This window comes from Haemaphysalis longicornis, unplaced genomic scaffold (assembly GCF_048455015.1).
Source record: "Haemaphysalis longicornis isolate Haplotype H1 unplaced genomic scaffold, Haemaphysalis longicornis Haplotype H1 scaffold_5, whole genome shotgun sequence".
NCBI lineage: Eukaryota > Metazoa > Arthropoda > Arachnida > Ixodida > Ixodidae > Haemaphysalis > Haemaphysalis longicornis.
In genome coordinates this window covers 175,683,077-175,708,189 of record NW_027526385.1, presented here as the reverse complement: position 1 = coordinate 175,708,189, position 25,113 = coordinate 175,683,077, and the positions used below count along the sequence as shown (strand labels likewise).

The following is a 25,113-nucleotide window of genomic DNA, read 5'->3' as shown; positions in this document are numbered from 1 at the left end:
GACCGATCTAGGAAGGCCCACGGTGATTACGGAAACCAAGGATAGGTTTTGCAGATAACGGCAGCTTGAGTCAGCGTACTGACGTTTGATTTAGGTAGCTACCAATAGGTCTCTGTTCACATCACGAAACATACAATACAGGGAAAAAATTCAAAACTTTCGGATTAAAATGTATAATTGTTAGTGAATAAGGCATTGTTTGCAGCCAGAGAAGCGCTGAGGGCACTATAAGGGCCCAAAATTTCAAAAAAAGAACAAATTGCATATTGTCGCCCGTGGCCCCTTTAACCACTAGCCATTGTTTCTGGTCTGCGGTTGCAGCTGAGAACACGTGGGTGATGAGAATGAGCAAGCACGCGCGATTACTAGCGACATTGGTAATGTGTGCACGTGTCATTGTGTTCTAGCCTACCTCCGCTGAAAATAACAGCACGGCTTAGCAGACTGTCTCTCTCTCTCTCTCTGGCTGACGTATCGAGATGCAGTTTTGATTGTTGGTGTTTCCTTTTATGACAGTGTATGGACCTTTTTGATGTGTAAATGTGCCCCGTTGCCTCTGCATAGACATAGGATTTTGTCTTGGTATATTTTTTACCCCCACTCACAATTATGAAGTTTTACATATTATGTGACATTACTTACTTATCTTCTACATTATGTGTTTTGGTCGAAAATTGCGACCAAGAATCCGATTATGTGATATTTTAAGGGCGTAAAACCCATAAAACTATGTATTCTTTTTAAAGTCGACGTTCGGCCCCAGCGAGCATTAAACGTTGCTTCTGAACACTCAGGATTCCTCTCTGTAATATATCGGTAAATAAATGCTCTCCAGCACCGCCTCGCTGACAATCTGCACAAAGCTGTCTTTAACTTAGGATATTCAAGAAAGCGGTTTTACACTGCAGAGTCCAACAACACACAATGACAAACCAGATATAAGTTTCTGTCGCTGAACGTGAACTCAACATTGTGGCACCACTGGTGGCCTATTAGGGGAAGGAGCGCTTGAGGAAGGAGTGCCCGATGATTAGTTACTCTTGGGGAAGAGTACTTTTTCCAGGACCCCTTGAGACCGTCCGGCTTATTGGGGTCTCTTCACCAGCCAAAGGTGATGCTGACATGCGAGCTGGACCAACATATTTACTCCCCCAACTAGACTTCACAGTCTGGCGCCAACCCTGTACTCTTCGCAATGTCACTTTTGAGGGGCTCCAGCAACCATTTACCATATAATGTGGGGCTGTGATAAGAACAGCCCAAACCTACCTTCCCCCCTGCCATTCCCCTCCAAGCTGGAGGGGAATGCAGGGCTCCGGCAATCCTTTATCATACAATGTGGGGCTGTGATAGGAACCCCAACCTACCCGCTCCTGCCATTCCCCTCAAGCAGGAGGGGAATGGCAGGGGGGTAGGTTGGGGTTCTTAGCACGGCCCCACATTATATGGTAAAGGGTTGCCGGAGCCCCGCAGAAGTGACATAGCGAATAATACAGGGTGGGGGCCAGACTGTGAAGTCTAGTTGGGTGGGTGATTTTGCTGGTTTGGGTGCCTCAAAGTTGGCGTTCTTGTTCTTTTGTGATGTTTGTGTGTGGAAGGCGGTAGTGCTGCGGGATATTTTTCAATATGAGGGAACCGACATGCCACTGCTCACCGAATTCCCGTCTAGCCCTATGTGACACAGCTCGGGCATGCTGGTATGTGGACTTCAAGGCGATGAGCTCAGTGGTATAAGGTCATTTTGTTTTAAATTATGGTTGCAAACAGATCACTCCTTTTTTTCTGCAAGTGTTGTTAAATTATGGTTCTGCACTGCTCGTCTATCCTGTACCTGTTTCTCCTGCAACTTTTTGTGCATTTTCCTCCTCAGTCCCGGGGTACCCAAATGGGTACCATAACCATAAAAGGAAAAACTTTCCCCAATTCGGAATTGGTGCGTCAAAAGTTGTTTCCCCGCAAAAGGCATACCTTGATTTCACTAAGCCCCCCCCCCCCCCCCCCCAGGTGGCGCGATATGTCAAGTCATTTCGGAAGAGGCAGGCGGCAAAATTGACTTTCAACGGCGCGAGCGCTCCAATGCGTCCAGAGGGTAAGCAAGACCCGGAGTACCCAAATGGATACCATCAAATTACTTTCGTTTGCTTTTTTGCTATTGTAATTTTTTGCGCTCATTTCTATGGATAATAAACTGAATACAAGTTTGTTACAAGATATTTTTGTGTTTGCGCATTCTTGGAACTGAAGAGGTTCTTTGTTCACTCGATCCTCCTACAAAATTGTTATAATAAGTTTCGAAGTAACTGGATTGATTTGCTGCGACCTGCACTGAAGCTTTCGTACAATGAAAAATGGAGTGTCATGATGAATGTGACGGCCCGAACCAAGAATACTGCAGGAGAACTCCGCATTGCTGTGTGTGCTCTGCAATGTTTTTTCCCCGCATTCGTTTCTTTAGCATCCATTTTCTAGCTATGATGTAAGGTAGGTAGGAGGACGTTCCTCATCTCCGCATTGGGCTCCCAATGTCACCGACCACTAAAGGGACACTTCAGTGCGGCGTTGAAGCTTATGAATGTACTTACCGTCTACTCCATGTTGCCTGTGCCGGAGAAACTCCGAGAACGGGTAGGTTATTGAGGACTCATTTGCCACGGAAAGGAAGGTTTCCTTGAAAGGATACGACTGGACCCCGTGCTCGGAAACAAACCGCGACACCAGATGTTCACTTGGGCTCCAGCCGTCATTTCCGAGGTTCCAGTAGTGAGCTGGAAATAAGGTCGCGTGACAAAAATTTATTCACCAAATAGGAGAGCGCACAAAACAACAAATATGAAAAAATCTTTACAAGCGTGCCGGAAACAGTCCAGATAAGGTAGATGTAAACCAGAACACCTCTGTGACATCCACCTGTCTCTCTTGATGGATCTTGTACATTGGGCGCTCACGTCAGTATAAAAAAATGTCTTCGCCCAGACATGTAATGAGGCTTACAGGAATAATGTGTAAATGACTATTTCAAAAGTGAAATGGCGCAGTTACTCTAATAGCATATATTTAGGGTTAACGTGACTGATTGTCCATGTCTCTCCCTAAACAAGCGCTCACATCAAATTCCAGCATTTGTGCTTTTACCCGTAAACAATACCTTCTTGCCAACTAATACCGAAAATCTAAGAAAAAGCTTTCAGCAACTGGCTAGAAATATTAAAAATGCAGTTGCTCCAACCAGTTCCCCTTGCGGTCACCGTACGGCCCACATCGACGTTCTGAGCCATGACGAAAGATTTTAGTGACACTGTTGAAATAGTACAGCTGCAGGATGTGACGGCGTACGCGTTTTGGCATTGCTTAATGTGGTCCCGCGTGGCCTGTATTTTCCCGCCCAATATTCCGGCGGCAAGCAAGCCGCGCGAAATTTTAGTAATAATTTGCAAGTTTGTGTATTTAAACCCTATTTACTCCGGTTTTTTCTTAATTGGGACACATTTAAGGTTGTTCTTATGCATGATGGTGTGCTCCTGTGAGTTTCTGAACACTCAGCGTTTATTTTCTGCCGCTTTGTGGAAGCTGAGGAGACTGGTGACCGACCCCGCCTGGTGAAACAACACCACTCTCCGAAGCGGCCTAGGAGAGTATTTACGGTTCCTGGAAGGGCTAGACAATGTCACTTTGTAGCGGCTGGTTTACAAAGTGCGATGCGTCTTTCGTCAAACTGGTAGCGATTTTACCATTGCTGGTAATGTTAGGTAGGTGACGGCCGCATCAATTAAAATTACCCTTCGACACGTTTCCGACCTGTTGCATAAATTGCTGGTAAGGCGTCTTCGTACTGTACTGCAGCCAATTATATCAATGTTAGGATGGAGAACTTGGTGCCAGTGTTCCTTATTTTCTAATCTACAAGAAAATGGCACAAAGGAAAAAAAGAAGATCAAGGCGATAATAACGAGAGAACACAATACTTTAACCGAGGCAATGTCCACTCCAATATACACTCGACACCACGTCATGATTGTCAACAGAAAGTGAATCACCTTGTGATCTTCATATTGTTAAAATAAAATATAGTGCTTTGGCATTACAGCAAATAAGCATTTTCGCAATGACGTCTGAATGTTAACCCTTTATTTTGGCGAAGGTGGCGTAAAAGATGCATACTTTTACTCACTGCACTTATTCTGGTAATTTTCTTTTTTTATATATTCCCTTCAATCAATTGCCTCCACTTATGATATCACAACGAATGAACGTGTTTACTCCGGCGATGATGAATTAATATATACACATGCAGAGAATCAACATATGGGGCTGGGGTATACCTAAGAAAAAATGCTGTACTGGGAAGCGCATGGGCCAACCGATTTTGAAGGTAAAAGATTCAGCGATGGTACGCAGACCCGAACGAGCGTGAACCTGAGCTACAAGAAACCCGAATTCTTCTTCGTTGCTTGGGCATTTTAAATTCCCGCGAATTCTAAAATATACTGTTAAACTCAAAGCTTGTTAAGCGGGAACCTGTCTTTAAACACAAAATTGTCGCATTTCATAATATAAACAAATTTGAAATCAAGAGACCTCATTTTAATTGTCTCCATCGTCAGCTTCGTATGTTTAAATCATGCGGAGTTGTTTCCGGAGGATTTGATTCAAGCGTTTATAAACATAAGGTCGACCACGAGTGAACCGTTCGTTCTTCGAGTTGTCGGCGCAGTGAGATCGCAAGTGTCGTGTTGATGCTACTGCCGTCTTGTCGGTTTTTGTTCCGCGCTCAAGAAACGCAAACCTTTTACTCTGCAAATTTAAGCTATCATACTTCTTCGCATTTAAGCAATTGAGAAACTCCGGTTCGAGAACCTTACCTTTTGTCCTGCAAAATGAATATCTAGCGTTGGTGTACAATACGAGTGAATGAGGGCGGGATACCACTAGGTTTTAAAAACGGCGTGTTTCTTGGGAACCATGGTAGCCCCAGTGTCAATCGAAGGTCTCGCCCTGATTTTGAATGATCATTGGAATGGTTACTCTACATGCCAAGCCACGAACGTTTTGAGACGTTGGTAGCTTGGAATGTAGAGTGCTATAACAGTTATGTGGATAAACACCAGGGCAGGCCTTATGATATCAAAACGATTGAGTCCAATGCGGCACTCCACCATGGTTATAGCGGCGCTACACCCATTTATACGACGGAATTTCAGATTGCGGTCCCGCTGCCCGGCGTAAAACACATCGTAGCTTCAAAAGCGTCTTCAGCAACCTTGTAGCACAGGCATACTGTCCAACACAAGCACACTCTCCAATAGGATGATGCCACCGTCCCAAGTCTGCTTGGTACATTTTTAACCTTTTCGGAAACAATAAGGATTTTTTTACTTACTGTCGCCGCTAGTTTGGCTGCACGGGTCGCCAGAAAACCCCGAAGACGTCGGCGGTTGCCTGCCGTTGCTTGGGGTGGACGGGACGAAAGGGCGGGAGGGGTCTTCTCGCTCAACCACTCGCATGATGGTGTCGATGTAGAGCTTTCTGTAATCGTCGAGGACCTTCTGCTCACTTATCCTGTAGGAAATATCACACAACAAAAAGCTTAGTTCCCTTCTATCCGGCAATTTATGAATTAATACATGTAAATTAAAAGCGTAACTACCGCTTCATGTTCACTTTAAAAAGCATTACTCGTAATTTAGGAAGAACCTTAGAAGCCCAGTTCGAGCAGCAAAAAGTGCGGAATCACGTGGTAAGTTCTTGCTGTACCACCTAACGAAACTGGTTAATAAACAACTACACTAACGCGTTCACCAGCCACTGCCAGAAACAAAAACGGTAGAAACCAATGTGTCGATAAATACTAACAAATCTTGTTCCTCACTTTCAGTAAACGACCACGCCCAGGGCCCCTCTGAACCAATGCATTAAATAACGTAAGAGAAGAAGCAAGCATGCACGCATGTAGGTACACGAGTAGATGAGCAACGTTCTTTGTGAAACCGATACACTGGGTTGGGGAGAATATACACAAATATCATTACTTTGTAATAATCAACAACCTCGGTACAGCACAGCGGTTTGAGATCGGTGGCGAGGCAGTGGAAGTGGTAAGCTATTATATCTACTTACGCAAAGTTGTAACCCTGGATCTTAAACATGAGGGAGAGATAATCAGAAGGGTAAGAATTGGGCGGCGTGCATACGGCAGGCATTCCCAGATAACGAATGACAGCCTACCATTGTCCCTGAAGAAAAAGTGCATGACAGCTGCATCGTACCGGTACTCACCTACGGGGCAGAAACTTCGAGGTTAACTAAGAGAGTTTAACTTAAATTGAGGATGACTCAGCGAGAAATCGAACGGAAGATGATAGGTTTAATATTAAGCGACAAGAAAAGAGCAGAGTGGGTCAGGGAACAAACGCGTGTGAAGGACATATTAGTAGACTTTAAGAAGAAGAAATGGACATAGGCAGGGCATGTAATGCGAAGGCAAGATAACCGTTGGTCATTAAGGGTAACAGAGTGGATCTCCAGAGAAGGCAAGCGTTGCAGAGGCGGCAGGAGGTTGGATGGAAAGTTAAGATCAAGATGTTTGCGAGGATAAATTGGTCGCAGAGCACATGATGGGGCCAATTGGAGATTAATGGGAGAGGCATTTGCCCTGCAGTGGGCGTAGATAGGCTGGTGATGATGATGACACAAATATCGGGATCCTTAACGTGGTTGTAATTCTCAGACCTGCAGTTATCAGTGCGACCGCGTAACCAATCGAGCCGCGCTAACGTCTTCTCCTGGGAAAGGAATCCTACCGCAGTATAACTCTGGCTTTGTGGCTGCGTGCGTGCCTGCTTGAACACCCTTAGTTACAAGTATGTAAATCTAGGCGCGTTTGAGTACTAAGTCCTGAAGACCCCGAAGCCGGGATCAGCATTTCGGCCATGCGCTGCAGCCCTTGATAATGTAAAACGGCTAGGTGGTACTACAAGTTCAATAGGCATCTTTTCGTTTCGCTCAATGAACAATTCCTAACAGGTGCTAGGCTCTTTGAAAATACGAAGACTAATTCAAAAGTGCCACCTGATCCCTCAATGCCATAAAAAAACCGCGCAGGTGAAATACCTGTGCAATTTAATCATGAGTCATTATTTGCCATTTCGCGGCCGTGCGATATTATTGTTTTTGCGGCGAATCAGCTTAGTACCCCGTGTTTCGCGGCGCGCCCGGCTATATCGCCCACGTCGAGCAGCCTTTAGTTTAGAACCACGCGCCACTCGGTTTGCTCAATAACGTCGTTTCTCAGCGGCGGCCCACCCAACTATTACTCCCTCGTAAACTTTCCGCCGCGTTCCAACACTGCGAACCCATCAATACTCCCGGTAAGAATCTCCTTTATGAGTGAATTCTGCGTCACCGGGATTTGTTAGGGACAGAAGGAAGGCTTCCAACGGGTAGTCACGGCGAGGGCTAATGCCATCCACGGTATCCCTCACCAGGGACTCGCAAGGAGCCTTTAAATTCTTTATAAAACTTCTGCGATTGATTGCCTTTATCAACAAGGCGGCTCGTAGCAGAAGGGGGGTTCGAGATTATAAGAAGGGGATAGCTGTATGGCCCGCTTCTGTGCCTTTGCTTATGGATGCCATCTTGAGGGGTTTGTCAGCTTTGCCTCAGACTGCACAAAAGAGACCACGCTTAAGCGCGTGGCGGCGAATTTGCTCGAGCAACATGACTCTCTGCGGGCTGTCCCTAGATAGGCATTTCGCTCTGCAGGGGTTTGCCATGTTTGAAGAAAGGCATCCCTACTCCTGCTGAAGCTGGCGGAGTTTTAGAGTAAATGGTAGAGGTCCGGCACAACTTGTGACACGCGGTATGGGCACATGGATGACAACATAGAGGATGTGGCTTCAATGCACCATTTGCGTATGGTATCTGGGATGTAGGCTTCATTTGCATATGTCGTATTATTAAACATCTATAACTACCCTTTGAGTGTGTTGTCATCAAGCAGGCACCCCCACGGCGTAATATCTTCAATGCGTTTCCGGCGTTCATGCTGCAATTTGTATCGGCAAAGGTAGCGTGTCGGTGGAGTGGGGACAGATGGCGGGGTAGGGGACAGGGGAGTTGTTCTGATGGAACGCGGTCTGGCAGGATCATGTGCTTGCTGGCTCACGTCTACGGCGGACGTCTGCAGTAGTTTGCAGGCAAGTCTCACTCACAGGCCGGGCTCTTTTGCAATGTGGACTAAGGCGATTGTTTTTTGGCTGTCATGAACTTTGTGGTGGCCTTGCTTGGCTCCTGTTAGGCAGTGGTCGAATCCGTGATGAGCCAAAGGTAAGGGTTGCCATTCAGCACCGACTGTAGCAATTGTTGCTGCGTTCCAAGCAATCCGAAGAGTATGTCTTCTTTTGCAAGCCCGTACGTATTGGTGATCCTTCTTGTGCCATTCAGAAAGGTTATATCGGGACGTACCCAGGCTACACCTGCTTCGGATCCGTCAACGGAGGCATTGATACGGACAACATAAAGGTAAAGTCTAGGTAAAAAAACTTGTCTTGTGTTTCTCCAGATATGCGGTTTTTTTTTTGTCTTGGCGAGCAATGCGTCTCCGTCGCAAGGGCGCGAGTATTAGTCGTTTGCACGACGGAAATGATGGCTGCATCAGGGAAGGGACAGCATGGCTAATAAGAAAATCCAATAGCTGAAGCAGTTATTCTTGAGGGGTCCGGTGAAGTGTGTGTTCATGTCGGAATTATGTCCGGCTAGTGGGACTAGAATTTAAAAGAGAACCGCTTGCTCCAAGATGTCAGTGCGCGTATGTTTTGAACCTGGTTCCGTTTCTCAGTGTAGCCCGGTATAGCATGGGAATATTCTGCATTTGTTTTTTGCTGATTTTGTATACAGGCAGGCCATTACTGTTTCTTTATACGGCCACCGCTGGAGCAACGGTGAAGCAAACGCGTGGACTTCCGCCTTCATCCGGTGCAACGAGAACGCCGATGCCCAAGCCAGTAAGGCCCACCAGGAGGGCACCCAAGTTTCCCAAGAAAGTCACCACCTTCGACGAGGCTCGCCCCGCCCTGGCCGGCTTGGTGCAGACGATGCACCCCGACCCTCGGGTTGTGGGTGGCCTGGCGCAACAGTCGCGGCCGTCACGCATCAGCAGGGATGCCCGCTGCCTGCTTCTCCGCATGCGGCTGGACTGCTGCAATACGGCGGAGCGCCATCACCGACACGGGCGCAAGAACTTCCCTGCATGTGTGGACTGCCCGGAACCAGAGACGCTGGAGCACCTACTCTGCTTCTGCCCCTACCACGCGTTGCTGAGAGCAGAGCTCCACCGAGCGCTCCAGCATCGAGGCTTTCCCAGCGCCGGCATGGGGGACCTTCTGTTCCCGGTGGTGCCTCCAGCAACCCAACGCCCATCTGCTCCATTACCTGTAGACGACCGTCCTCACGCATCGGTTGTAGCCCGGAGTGCACTGACTGACTGATATGCCCGGACTGACAGCTTTCCAGAACTGACAGCTCTCTTTATTCCTTTCTCTCTCTCTCTTACCCTCTGTCTCTCTCCACTTTATCCTGTCACTCATCCTCTACTTCAAATACCCTGCACCGGGTTGTATGCTGGTGAGCTCCCTGTCGAGCTCAGAATATCCCCAGTGCCTTTCCTTTCCTTTTCATCTCCGGCAAACCACACCCCCCCCTACAACTTTGTTTGACATGTGAGCAATAAGGTGGAGAGCGTGCCACCAGTCTTGGCCTAACCATGTTTATGGCAAGGGTAGGCAACCTTTGAGGTGGAGGGCTGAGTTGCATAAAACTGACATGGTAGAGAGCCTGATGAAAATTTGGTTGGGAGGGGGGGGGGGGCTTTGCAGGCAAGAAGAAAAAAAACCGAATCGGCAATGATGTTTCAGAATAATTTACAATAATCTCGCTAATGTGAAGATGGCGGACACCACCAACTGAAAGCGATCAAGCCTTTGCTCTTGTCTCCCGTATAACAAGAGGTAAAATCTGGCGGTCGGCCTTAACCCACTAGGTACCAGCGTGACCATATGGTCACGCATATCCCCGCGGCGCGTTCTAATTTATGCAGGTTTAAAAAATCGCGGAAAAATTACGGCGCAATGCTTTTTTATAGGTTATGGTACCCCTTACAGACACCATGTGGCGGAAGTTGTCCATGTTTAGTTGGTAGCTGCTGAAAAGAGGCGCGAAACAGTGGTTTTCCGTTTTGGCGTGTCAACATGCAACGCTCCCGATGGTAAGCGGATTTTTTTGTAATATTCTTTCTTGCAATAGCGTGATTTACATGTCCATGTAGAGCACTTGCTGTATGCGATCTCCGGTGACAATTCGAGAGAAATTGATCGACGTGTTGTTAGCGAAAAAGTGTGTTAGAGCGTGGTAGAGCGTGGTAGAACGTTGTCGCCGTGGCCATGGTGTCATCGCGGGGTGGTACCGCCGACGCCAGCATGCTGGTGCTAGGAACAAGGTCCCCGACCGGGGTGGTGCAAGGCCGACAGGCTGGCGTGGGTGGTTTGAGGTACCGACCGTAGCGCGTCAGGAGGACGGTCCTGAGCTCGTTGTAGGGCTGGGCTCCAGACTCGGGCAAGCTGAAGGCTAAGCTTGATGGTAGGAGCTCGTACATAAGTGAGTAATGGTCCTCCGGGGCTGTGACGTGGTGCAGGTCAAAAAAGCACTGTATCTGCATAAGCCACACCTCGTGGTTCTTAGCGTGGAATGGTGGGTGGGGTGGCAAGATCGCTGCCGTGAGTGCCGTGGTGGAAGCACTTTGAGTGGAGTGGCCGGGCGCAGCCAGCTTGAAGTGGCCGGAAGTAAATCGACGTTCAGCGAAGCCGGGTGGTGGTAGAACGTCTCTTTGCTCTGGGGTCACTGAGTTGTCTTCAGGGCGCAAGGGCGGCTGCAAGCAGGTCAGAGCGGTTCCCATTCTATCATGCGGTACGTCGTGCGAGGTAACCGTGGAAGGGGGCGACGCAGCGTCCTTGTGGCGGGAATGACTCGAGCCGAGGCGCGCCATCACATAGGCCTGTAGCAAGTCGTAGGGCCGCTCACCGTGTTTTAGCGGCTCACAGCGTAGGTCGTACGGAAGCAGGGCGGTGGTGATGAGGAAGCGCTCGGTCTGTGAGTCGACACGACGAATGAGAAAGTGCACTTCCATTTTGACGAAGTAGGCTCGTGGGTAGCGTCGCTGGAAGGCCGGGTAGGGCAGAAGCGGGCAAGCGAAGTGGGGCTCCATACTTCCAACGTCTGGGTCACCAATTAATGTGGGCGCCGATGTGCTCGTGTGGCTCACCCTACATTTATTTTACGATCAGTTTCGAAGGCTGCAGGAGTCGGCGAGCCGGGGATTACCCGTGGAATGCGGCCGAGCAGCGCAGCAGCATGGGTGTTCTCTATGGCTCGTCGTGCGTGCCGAAGCCACGTGCTGATGACGCTGGCACAGCGGCCCATGGTGATGATAGCGGGCACATGCTTTGACGACGAAGAGGCCTCTACAATATATATATCCGTTTTTGCAAACCCCTAAATTGTTGCGCCAGTAGATAATATAAGTTGAAACGAAAAAGTCAATCCCAAACGCTCAATCGGGTTCTTCAAAAACAGTTGTCTAGCTGTTGAGAAACGGCGACAGTGGAGAAAAAAAAAAGTTCGATTGTTTCAGGGACCTGACACCGCACACATAGTTCCGTAAGTGAACAGGTAGAAATTAAGCCCTGGAAACCTGCAGCGCAGCTCGGTGCAGCTCACTTCGCATTGCCGATAACCACAAAAATGAACATACCACCCGATCTCTTCGTGTTGCTACTCTTCAAATGGTAAAAGTGAGTCTGAACGAGTAGCGTACCGTCCCGAACTCACTGTTACTCCTTTTTCTTCTTCGTTACAGACCCATGAATCCCGCGTTAGCGCCGCGCTACCCACAACGTCTTTGTCACGCGATGCATGACCTTTCGGAGATTTGAGAGCTATAACCCATGATTTGTCGTAGGTTTGTCGCAAACATTCAATGACTACAAGATGACTATAGTATTACCAGCTACACTTGCTTCTTATAATTGGTTCACAGGGAAGTCGCAAAAATTGCAAAATTCCTCTCTTCTTTTATTGCACTGGCTTCCACGCCTATAACTCTACGGAGAAAAGGATTTGTATTTATAGTTTAAAAGATCGGGACAAAGTTGCAGAAACTCAAACGTTCACATTCTTTGTCAGAATTGGTCCTAAACCTAAGTGTGCTAAGTTGCTTTAAAGTGAAGAGGCTGATGGCACATAATAAACACTTCTTTGCTGCTACAAAGTATCTGCGTCTGTTCGCTCGTTTTCAGTTTTTTTCCCTTTTTAGGCGCATTACTCTAGCAGCTTCTTTTCGGCTACACCGTGTACGCGTATCTTCCTTACTATGCGTGTATTAGATTTACTGGTACACACTGGTACAGACCACAGTTTCGGTACAATCAAGGTTAGTCGCAGCTGGTGTGCACCTGTGCCACTCGCACGCCATCACGTTCAGGTGTCATGTTTCCCGCAGTATTTTACTTCTGTTACGTTTCTAATTCATATTTTTGAACATTATAAGCGGGCAACTTAGCTCCTGGATGCTCCCGATTTTTGGCCAGTATTGAAAATGAGAATGGGCAATAATAAAAACGACAACATGCGTTCCACTGCTGTTTACGTGCGTAGACTGCCCACTGCGGCGAAGTTCTGTTAAACGATGGCGAGGACTTTGAAACGACGCGGTATTTGAATACAAATTAATGTCTTGTAGGGAGTGCGTCACGGCAAGGGGCCAGAAACAATGAATATCTGTTGTAGTGTCCCTCTCATGACCATCTGGGCCCACAATAAGGAGCTTTAGGCTTGTTTTAAGAGCAAATGCTCTTTATAAGCGACCCCAAACCATCCACCGCCGGCGTCGGCGGCGGCGTCCGCAGTGCTCTTTAAAGAAAAAACAGCATCCGGCGCCAGGTTTCGATCCGAGGACTTTGCGGGCCGCAGCGCGACGCGCTACCGACCAAGCCACAGACGCGACGGTGATATCAGTGTTAGACGCGCCTTATATCTTTAACGCATTCAAATTACGTCGTCAGCGGCGTGCGTTGGCGACTCAGCGGCGTTATAGCGGCTTGATAACTGCGTGGTGTACACGTGATACTACAAACCCGATGGAAGAGATGGAAGAGAAGGCGGCGAGGCGGTGGGCTGCGGGGGCCGAGCGCAAGCGCCGCAAGCGGGCCGACAACCGTGCATTCGCACTTTCACATTCTCCCCCTCGGGGAAATGCGGGGGAATTTTTTCTAATTTTTTACTGTCCCTACTTGTCCCTGTCCCAACTTGTCCCTACCGGTCCCGAATTGTTTCCCTAATTTTTCATTGTCATTTTTACGCAGTTATCATGCCGACAATCTCCGTTCTACATGAGAATGTACGATTCATGGTTAACATTGAGATCAGTGGTGCGTAACTTTGAATGTCTATTTACAAAAAAAGCTTGATTTGCTTTACGAATTTGTTAGTGAGTAGTCAAATTGTTTGTGCGTATGATTTTTGTTTGTTTGACAGTTGCTTTTTTTAGTCCACTATGAATGTCATTTTTGTATTTTTTTCATTACGCAGAGCGTAGTTTAATGTCATTTGTTTTCTTTTTTTTGCAATGCAGAGCGTACCAGCATGTCATGTTTTTTTTGTCTCTCTACGCAGACCGTAGTACAATGTCAAACTCTGCCCCCTATTGCGGTTTGCTGTCACTGCCAGCCGTAAGGGTGGTGGCGCTCCGTCAAGCGATTTTTTGCTTTTGCTCCCACCTCCTCCATCACTTGTATTGATGGAAATAAAGACTATTATTATAATATTATTATATTATTACTATTATTATTATTATCATTATTATAAATGTCCTCCAGAAAAGAAATGGACCGCACCCACGTTAGGCTGCTATGATAAAACTGTCGTAGTTTCATACTTAATATGTAATCAAAATGCAACAGCCACTGCCATTATCAAAAGATGAGAAAAATAAATACGCATCCATTCTCTATCCGTGTGGGTCATAGGCGTTTAATACCGCTTGGCTAATCAGCATTCTCAGAGAAAAACGTGTACTCATTCTCCTTTTAAACCATCTTACGCCACCTGAAGACCAATACAGGCTATCTTCAGGTTTCAACGACCGTTTTTCACCCGAAATCCCCAAAGCACTTGAAACACCGATTTGGTTGGGCTGCAAAACTGACTCTTTCCAGAAATAACTGCGGAAAACGAGTTGCAGCAGTTAATTAAGACTAACACATCTCTACCGTTTAATGCTGAACACCCAAGTGCGGGATTTCGAAAAACAAATGTGCTACGAAGTATCTATGTGAGCATAGCAGAGCCTGAGGCATAAAATAAGTAAACCCAGGCGGTTGTGTTTCAAAACATCTAACAGAAATACATGAGATGAATGACCGTACAGTGTGAACCATATTGTTAAGAGCTATGCAAAATATATAAAGAGACGTAGTAGACGTACCAATACCCTCCACTTAGAGTCTCTTCTATTTCGTTGTTGCCCACCCAAATAACAATTGAGGGGTGACGGTGGAGACGCCGAACCTGCACAACAAAATACCATACGCCAATGGCTGTCTCTGATGACTCGCCCCCAGCGGTGAGCACTTCACACTCAGTGCCCCCTTAGGCAAATCACAAGGCTAGTATGACATCGCATCGGGCGTCGATCAAATTACATAGTGTTCCCAAAATACGCGGCCAAGGCAATCATTACGCATTTTCCTTACACTACTTCCAATACTACAAAGAGAAACCAGAAGTTTGGAACCGCACTGACCGTGTTGGTGAGCCAAGGGAAAATGCAAGTGGGTAGTTTGAGGAACGTGCCCTTAGCATCACACTTTTAGAAACTATATCTGGAAACGCTGTTGAGAGCAGCGAGAAAACAAAAAGTGCAAAGAGAAGGTTTAGAGTGTTCACAGCGTGAAGTTTACCACCGGAGCGAAACAGCTCCACGAGTGGAGGAAAATGTGTAATAAATCAGAGTTAACACTACTTATCCGCTGACGTCAGTCAAGAGTGTCATCCCAGCATACAGACCAGTGCATGAGGTCAACTTCACAAAGCCTGGGAGTTGGCCAAGCTTGTAAAATCCGTGAGGCGTGGTTCTCGTCCGAAGAGGGTGTCATCTATTCTTGTAAGCGCTATCTTGAGGAGGTAAAAACTTTTGAAATTAGGTAGCTAGTCCAGTGCTGACTTTTAGTTGATGACCAATAGTGGATGGATCGGCACGGCAAACTGAATAGCGGAAATTCCGGCTCCAGCATTTGTCCTGCCTTTGGGTTTGGGCGAGAATATATATCTGCAAATTATTTGCCTCCGCGGTTCGTCACGGCCGCGACGCTACCCTAAATATTTCGTACGTGTGATGCTTCTTTACCGCGTGCGGCGGCCACCGAGCTGAAAAAGCATCCGAATTTTTTTCCTAGCAACGCTCATGAGCGCTGGGTAGATGACTAGAGACCGAACCGCGGCCGTTGCTTGCACAGCCAAAAAGGCAATAAATGGAATGGTAATCCCTAAAGTGCGTGAATGTTGGTTAATTCGTGGTGATAATACAGCGTAGATGATACAACCACAGACTGGAGGGCGCAGCAAATCCCTAATTTACCCTCTTTTCCACCGTCCTCATCCGCAATGATAAACCAGCTGACTACTTGCCCTATTGCCGGGGAAAGTTGTAACGCGAAATCCAACTGTAAAAGCTAGGGGGAAGAATCGTAGTTCCCAATTTCTTGGCTGTCGTTATGACCACCACGGCTGATGTGCCGTGCCAAGCTGCTTCAGCATTCAACAATTTCATCATCCGGCGCTTGTTTTTGCGATACAAGTCAAAATAAGAAAACCAATTTAATTAAACTGGCGAGGAACTTGTTTGACAGTATTTGCACCTAGTACGCATTTAAGACGGGTCTTACTGCAGTCTTCGGGCCCTCGCATTGAGTTACCGTCGAGTGAAGTAGCATACGTGACTGTAGTTGTATGCATTCACTATTTTGTACGCCTATTGCATCTTTCAAAACAATCTGTGCACATATAATGCTTTATGCAGGCCGCCAAATATTGCGAATTTATTGCTTGTGTGCTTTACCCGCCATCGAAAGTACCTCTGCTGATAGAATTCTCTTTGTGGACTGACACTTATAGAACATTTATCGTCCTGGTAATGAAAGAAAACACTGGCAATCCTGAAATCTAAGAAACATTCACAACTCATTCATCGTTATTCTGGCTCCCTAAACGCGGAGTATAAGTAAAGCGTTACGCCTAATCCCAGAGGCAACTGGAGACGAATTCATTCATATAAATTGGTGGCGCCCGGGCGCACGCGGGTATGTTGTGGACCGTTTTAGCCGAAGTGGTTAAGCGCATGCGTGCATGACGACCGTAGAGAACAGAAGATATCGTGCATGACGACAGGAGATCAGTTCACAGCCACAGGGAGACACCAAACTTACACGCGAAATGTGCGCGCAGTATAGTATACCGCGGTACTATGCTTGACTGGGGAGAGCCGAGAGCATAGTGCCGAATTACTAGGCTTGACTGGGGAGGCCGACGGGTGGCCGGGTAGTCAAGTGCGGACGGGGGTGGAAGCCAGAACCATGGAAGAGGCCCGGCCAAAGGCAGGACGACAGCAGCATCTTAGGAACACAAAAAAAATTGTGCAGGTGACGACTGTTGTTTGTCTCATCTGACTGAAGTATCGTAGTTTCCTTGTAATCGTTTGTAAAGGGGGTGCTTACATTACTTGTGGTCGGTATTTTACCGCTATGCCTTGCCAGGTGACGAGGCTCCATCCGTTATTACGTCGACATAGAGTTGCTCTCTGCTCATTTCTCCTGCCGAAGGAAGCGCTGGGTAGTTTTGCGTTTCCGTTCTCCTGCTTTAGAATAAACTTGTTGGTTTTTGATTACGCAGCCTTAGGGTTTCCTCGTAATGCAAAAGCAGGTTCACCTGCCTACCCCCCCCCCCCCCTTTTTAATTCGAAGTCTAGATATTTCACTGTGTAAGGGTGGGCCTATACTCAGCATATTAAAGCGTTATTTTCAATACCAGAGTCATTTGCGCGTAAAGTTCATGAACTAACCGAAAAGCACATTCCACAACGTACAATCACCACTAACACGCATGCACCTTGGTACAATATTCATATCAAACGTCTAGCTAACAAAAAGAAGCGTCTTTATCGCCAGGCCAAACGAAATCCTACAAACACGCGCTGGTCCGCCTATAATATTGCTTCAAATGCTTATGTTTCAGCTATTAAAAATGCCAAATTGTACTTTTTAACCAATACACTACCAGCCATGCTAAAAACAACCCTGGACAGTTCTGGCGAGCTATTAATCCGTCATATTCTGACAAAATTAGCTTGGTTGACGCGTCAAATAATCCGATCCCTGAAGATCAAAGTGCCACTGTCTTGCAAGAGGTATTCGTTAACATTTTTTCGGATGCAAAACACAACTACCTTCCTGTGACAAATCACTATAAATACACCATCATGCCTCAAATATCTTTCGACATAGCTGGTATATATAAATTAATTAGTGGTCTTTGTAATCATTCCTCCCCTGGTTATGACAACATCACAACAAAATTTCTAAAAAACACGTCCACCTACAGTGCCATCCTACTAACAAAAATTTTTCAACAATCATTAGATATGTCCAGTCTTCCCATATCATGGAAAATCGGAAAGGTGGCTCCAGTTCACAAATCGGGGAACAAATCTAATCCAGCTAACTACCGTCCTATTTCTCTTACAAGTACTTGTTGCAAGCTTTTAGAACACGCAATTTACTCCAACTTGGTAAAATTCCTAGAATCAAACTCATTTTTCACATCGGCACAACATGAATTTCGCAAATCATACTCATGTGAAACTCAGCTTGCATTGCTAACTCATAAGCTGCATCAAATCCTAGATCGCTCATCACACGCCAACTGTATTTTTCTGGATTTTTCAAAAGCATTCGATAAGGTATCACATAAACTACTACTCCATAAGCTAGGAAAACTAAACATAGATCGGAATGTCCTTAGATGGATTGAGTATTTTCTAACTAATCGTACCCAATTTGTTTCAGCTAACGGCCATAACTCCAAACTAAGTAATGTTGATTCTGGTGTACCCCAAGGATCCGTCCTTGGTCCGCTTTTATTTCTTATCGATATTAACGACCTTCATAATGTCGTGTCTTCTAATTTGCACCTTTTCGCAGATGACTGTGTTATATTTCGGGAAATAAACAGCGAAAATGATAGTCGAATACTTCAATCTGGTCTCTCTGCTATTAATAACTGGTGTAATACCTGGCTAATGGAACTGAATACAAATAAATGTAAAGTCATGCATGTTTCTAGGATTAACGTAACTCGATGTTCCTACTACCTCAATAACGTATGCTTGCAATCCGTTGACTCTTACAAATACTTAGGTGTCCATATTACTTTTAACCTAGCGTGGGATGCTCACGTGGAATATGTTGCTAATAACGCTAACAGAATGCTGGGCTACTTGCGTAGGAACTTCCATAACGCACCACCATCATTAAAACTACTACTGTATAAAACACTAGTGCGCTCTAAATTTGAATATGCTTCATCAGTATGGGACCCCAGTCACGATAAACTAACCTACCGTCTTGAAATGGTCCAGAATAACTCTGCACGCTTCATTCTTTCCAATTATAACCGTACAGCCAGCATAACTACTATGAAGTCCAGTCTTGACCTGCCGTTACTACAGACTCGTCGTAAAATGTCTCGCCTCAGCTTATTTCACAAACTATATCATCATAATGAGCTACGCCATAAATTAATTCTCTCTCCGTCCTACCATTCCCATCGCATTGATCACGCTCACAAAGTAGGTCTCAATTCGTGTCTTACGAGAACGTTCGCGCAATCATTTATACCCCGTACATCACGAGACTGGAACCACCTTCCTGCAGAAGTTGTATCGATTACTGATAACCATTTTTTTCACGATACCCTACCTAACATTGTATAATAAGGTGAACTCATCTTTACATAACAAACTGATTGCTTTATTTGCGTTTATATTTTATCTGACTGCTTTTGTTATTTACCTGAATTGTTTATTTACTTGATATGAATGTATCTTTATATAACAAACTGATTGCTTTATTTGCGTTTGTATTGTAACTGACTGCTTTTTTATTATGTTTGTATTGTAGATTGTAACCACTCCCCTCTGTATTGCCTTCCGGCCCTGAGGGTAAATAAATAAATAAATAAATAAATAAATAAATTCATTCAGTGTTCAGATAATTGCTCTTTAGATTTATTAGTGAAGTTGTTGTGCTTCATCGAAGGCCATACCTTCGCGCAAATACCTGTTCCAGGACATTCATCAAACGGCAAAGCCTCTCCCGTGGCTGAGCAGAACGACGTGGACGCCGCCAAATGAGGCTGTTTGGTGGGGAAAGACCTTGCAGCAAGAGTCTCACGCTATTACTCGTGATGCCTTTCAAGTGCTGCATCTCACGAAAATTGGCAAACACGTTCTATGTCATCAGCGGTCTTTTTGAATACGAAGAAACAGCACAAAAAGTCCCACCATTATTTACGCGGTGATAGAAGGCAGCGTGAAACGCGAAAGTGGGCCGTTCCGTGGTGAGTGCCTTCAGTTTGAACTCCAAGTATGCACGCGCGTTCGAAAGCCATTCGACGAGATTGGCACCATCCGCGCAGATGAGCTCGTCAAAAGCGATGAGGTTTCAATGCAGTCCCAGAGGTAGATCCTGATGCTAAGAGCCATCTTGTGCACGTGTGCCAGTTTTGCAGTCAATCTCACCAAGCCGAAGGGGCGATAACGGATGCTAGCAAGAACACCGCAACATTGTGAATATCTTCATGTAGTCATAAACTGCAATTTGAAGCGAAATCACGCAATCATAAAACAATGTGTTTCAGGTTGACTCCCTGGCCGCTCTACAGGGTGCTGGTGTCTTGGAGCCGGACGATTGGGAAGAAAAACATCCGAAGCCCTTAGTGACCTGTATTTATTACTAGCGGGCCGCCTACATCACCACAAAAGTTTCCAAACAGTGCCCCAACTGTTGGTTCAGGGGCCTGGTACACGAGCCACCTGGAAGAAGACCGTCGCTATCCTCCGCCAGGTCTCAAGAGCGCGTCTGGGCGCCGTCATTGAGGTGCTGGTGCGCCGACTGCTGACGCTCCGGGCTGGCTGTTGGGGCTGCTGTTGCTGCTGTTGGAGCCAACAGAAGCCCATGGCGACGGAATGTGAGCTCACTTGCTTATCGGGCATTGCTCTCGGACCGTCCGAACTGCGAGACTATTTTGTGTACCTTCAAACTGTTGGCTGTGCTTCCGTGTGCCCCAAACCCGTCCTGTCTATAAAGCCCCACCGTCTACTGCCTTGTGCTTGTCCTTCGTGTTGTTGAATGTAGTCTCAGGCGTGTTAAACAGTGTTCTACTCCGCCTGTGTGGTCCCTGGCCCATTCATAACAAAAGTGGCGATCCTTCCAGGATCCCACCCGTAACATCGACAGAAAATTTGATAGTGGCGATCGGGATGCAGCTAGGTGTCTGAGGAGTGGATCTTCGCCGGCGGATAGACGCCCAGCGGGCGGAGCAGCGTCCAGAGAGGGCAGCTGGGAGAGAACACTCTGTGATACTGCAGAACGGGAAAAAGAAGGACGGCAAGAAGCTGTCGAGATAGCCAAGAAACCTGCCGAGAGCGAAACGCGAATCCTGAAGGTTAAGATTCGTCTTCAAGAAGGGTCGCAAAACACCACCCTTGCTGCCGGTACGGAACCATCCCGAATTTGCCCGCCGTGAATCTGCAGTGGCGATTGTGCATTTACTCTCTGATATCCTGTTTACGCCGTGTGCTTCACATTAAGAAGCAAGAATTAAATTCAGTTTCGCCCTCAACCAAGCATTTTTACTCCCAAGTAAGCTGGTGAATTTTTGTTGTATCATGAGGTGACATTGTTTTATCGTTGTCTTCGTATCATTTTATCCTCCAAGTTACCATAGACTTTATATTTTCTCTTTTATACCGTATTCTGCGCAATGCAGCGGAATAGATAAACTATGCAACTGCAGAACCCAAACGGTGGGTATTTCCTTCCTTTCATCGAATAACCTTGTTTTGCGTAGATTCGCTTCCACACCTTGACCGGCCGTGTATGTTTTGCTTGTACCTTCCGCAAAAACAAAAATATAACGGAAGGTAGACAGTCCAAAAAATGAGCATGGTGCGCCAAAACCCAAGTACAGCAGTGCAGTTATCGGCCGCAGTCGTACTAGTCAAGGGGTATCGGAAAGGAATCTGTAATGAAGGAGAGTAGTGTACGTTCAAAAAGATTCGATGACGTGTCGCTCACAACTGAAAAACATGTAGCCAATTAGTAGCGTGCGGGTATAAAGTAACGACCACTTTTTGTCCGGTACTACAGAAATACATTAGGGGGCAGCGGCGCGCTCGACAGCTGCATCCGTATGATCAGCAGTGGCTCCAGTAGAGGTGCTAATGGTCAGTATATCAACCAAACCCTGGGGTTTCGTGACCAGTAAAAGCAATACGAATTCTGGTCATACTCAGTTTGAGCATGTGGTGGACTGCGAAGTCAATATTGCGGCGTCTACATGAAGATCTTGCGTTGCGTTGCTCTCGAACCTGCGCACGGCAACTTAACAACCTGGAAAGCACAGCATTCCACATTATTCGGGAATTCAATGTCAGCTCTTCTGTGGGAGCTGAAAAATACCCGCGGAAAACTCGTTGCAGGCTCTCAACTTTTTTTCAAACATCTCTGCTATTGCGACTTCAACTTCACATTTCCGTGCCTCCCGTACGACATTACAGAACAAGGCAACAAATCTTCTGACAGCTAAGCGTAGGAAGCCGTCGAGGCAAGTAGGGCGAGAAATCACGCCGCTATCATTCGTTTCCGAAACATGGCACGCGAACACCATAGAAAAGTCTGGCCTTCACAGAATCAATCTCACGGGACCAAGGACATCAGGAGAGCGGACGCTTGCTTGCTCAACCAGGCAAACCTGTTTGCTTCAAACTTAGCGCAGACACTGTCTTCAAGGGCCAGCATTGCATTATATTGTTTGTGCTCATCGGGCGTGGGGACGGGACGTAGGGATGGCGGTTTAGTTTGCTTCATTGTGAACTGCTGCAACAATTATCCGCAGCGGAGAAATTTCTGTGTGATTTGCTTAGAAGAGAACCTTCACCTGCCCCATGAGGTGATTTCATATTCCCCTACGGGAGATGTGATCTCAGAGAAGGTGCGACGCGTCACGTGTTAGAGTTTCTACGAGCCTCTCGAACCTATCTATGATTACGTGTTACATCCGGTGCTTACGATATTTCTTTCTATCGCTTTGGAAGCGGAGAAAATTAATGATCACAGCAATTGAGGAGTGTGGTGGTGAAAACTGCACATGCGAAAACTGCAAAAACCGAATAGCCCCCTTCAGGCCATTCGGTTTGTTTTGCCTTTTGACCATTCAGAACTTGTCGACTGTGCCCAAATACCCGACGCTGTCACAAAAGGCTAGGTCAATCGCAAAAAATGACTGTCGCCTACAAGTCAGGTACCACGAAATTTTCCCTCCACATGTCTCCCAGCTTTTTAGTGGCCAAGGTTACATTATATCGCGGCATTATTGGCCCGTAACCATACGCTTCACGTTTTTGACAAACTGACTGAAACCTTTCATGATCTCACAATCTGGTACGTCAAGGGCAATATGGGATACATTTAGGATAATTTTTGCGGAGGAGTAGATGGTGAATAACGAAGACGAAAATGCAATGGGCGACAGAAGTGCAGCAGTTTAGAAACCGTCTTTTCAGAACTCAGGAAAAGGCAAGTCGCAAAATATTTTTAACACGTCATAGTTGTGTTTGCGTAAGTAAATGGCAGTTTCTGGCGCTTGTGTTTTGTACAATCTCACACAACTTGTGCTCGTGCGCAGGCAGTATTACGGCTGAAGTATTTGGCAACTCAATAGAAGCAGCGAGATAGAATCTGCGACAAATTAACATACCCCTCTATGGAAACGACAACACTGGGATGCGCGAAACTTTTCAAAATTGACCTAACGCCAAACAAACCAACCTAGAAGCGAGCGGATCCACATCCCACCACCCCACGTTACACACGTATTCTTCTGAAAACAGTTTACTGCACTTCGGTTGTGCTTTCGGGGTGTTTTGCCCGAATTACCACTCCATGGCTTACGTAGCCTTTAAGTATCGTCGTGAACAGATGGAGGGGTCATTTTCTGTCTAAATTTGGCCGTCCATGCACCCCACTTGAACTTCACACTTCTCTGACCGTGACAAAGTGCCGGACCGCATATACGTCGGCTTTTTTACGTGAAGGACCCAGGTTCGATTCCGACCACGCGAAAGGAGTTACTTTTTTTCAATTCAGCCATAATTATTATCATCATCATATTTATAATAGAAAGCTTGATTTTGTGCAGTGCGTCTTAGGTGAATTACAGGTGACATCAGCGAAAGACTGAAAGCTTCGCTTTGAAAACTAAATCCAGAAAATGCATTACAGGCTTCCAAAGTAACACTTATCATAGAAGAAGGAAAATCTTGATTGATTGATTGTAGGGTTTAACGCGCCGACGCAACGCAGGCGATGAGGCGCGCCGTAGTGGAGGGCTCCGGACTAATTTTGACCACCTGGGGATCTTTAACGTGCGCCGAAATCTCGTACACACGGGCGTTTTTGCTTTTCGCCTCCATCAGAAAAGCAGCCGCCGCGGCCGGGAATCGAACCCGCGACCTCGTGCTCAGAAGAAGGAAAACCTTCCATTGCGCCTGGGATAGAAAACAAAGTCAGCTTTTCAGGAAGTTTTTTTTAAAACGTATAGTGCTTTTTGGGCTCCCAAAATGCGAAACAGTTAGGCCACCTGTCTTAATCCCATCGACAGGAAGGTAATGGAACACTCTTCCGAGGGGTATCTATTCAATATATTTGCAAAACAACTAATAGTTGTGGCAGGTGTCGTACATTCCACAATAGTTGAGCAAAATGAAATCCCTGGGCATACTTGAAAGAAAACATGGGTACATCACGACGCTATCAGCAATCGCTTAGGCCAAAGTGAAATCGAAAATAATTTCTGCGTTTGAAAATAAAAAAATCACTCTTAGAAACGCTGTCGAAAAGAGACGAGATAAGTACGAACTGAAAAAAAAACGCCTTCCAGAGGTGCTCTACGAACAACGAAAACAAAAATCCCTTACAGATGGCGCTACCGCGAGGCAATCGAATGAAATAGTGGAAGCAAAAATTTGGCTTTATCGTGGCCAGAGAGAGTATAGAGGAAAATTTTGTGAAGCACCAACAAAAAGGAAAATGTCGTTGGAGCATAGTGCAGAATGCGATCTACTTTTCATGATGTTCCCGAATGCCCAAGATTTGTCCTGAGATACGTTGTTCAATGCAATGGAGGCCTCCGACTTCAGACTTAAGTCTCCAAGCCGTAAAATATGCTCAATGTACTAGTCGCGCGAAATTCAATCTGCTTCGAAACATAGCGAGATTTCAAAGGTAAAAACCAAATGTTAAGGGAGTAAACACCAAAAATATAAAAAATAATATGCATTCGCATACGCTTATGCGTGGGCTTTTGTGCTGTGACCGGTGTTTCTTAAATAGTTTAGTTGTGTGACCCAAACTACAACTGCCCTATGCGAAGTGCCGTTGTGGAAGTACCAATTTATACGAAGTATCGAGGGTAGACTTAAGTACGCTTATGGTTTCCACCTACAGCAGTAAAACAGCTGCTGCGGTTCCTGAGAGAACCAAGGTCTAATTGTGTGAAGCAGCACTTTCGTTCTATTAAGCCACCAAAAACCGTGTTCACCGCGAACTTTTTCGCATTCTCCACAAAATGCCGTCCACTTTAAATAGTTATTTCTTTCCTATTAAGCAGCTAATGCTAAATTATTGCTTCCAAGTAATATTAACTGCTTTGGTAAAGCAAACGATAATGAAGTGT

At 46.2% G+C, this 25,113-nt stretch overlaps 1 protein-coding gene across 1 annotated transcript in view; it reads right to left on the bottom strand.

Moving 5' to 3' along the window:
- LOC144140010 (beta-mannosidase-like) overlaps positions 1–25,113 on the bottom strand; it is a 119,488-nt gene that overhangs the window by 22,028 nt on the left and 72,347 nt on the right. Inside the window, exons 11-13 of the mRNA XM_077672224.1 lie at positions 14,531–14,613; positions 5,378–5,556; positions 2,583–2,765 (exon numbers count right to left, since the gene is read on the bottom strand). Coding sequence (XP_077528350.1) covers positions 2,583–2,765; positions 5,378–5,556; positions 14,531–14,613 — 445 coding nt within the window. The remainder of the gene's footprint in view (positions 1–2,582; positions 2,766–5,377; positions 5,557–14,530; positions 14,614–25,113) is intronic.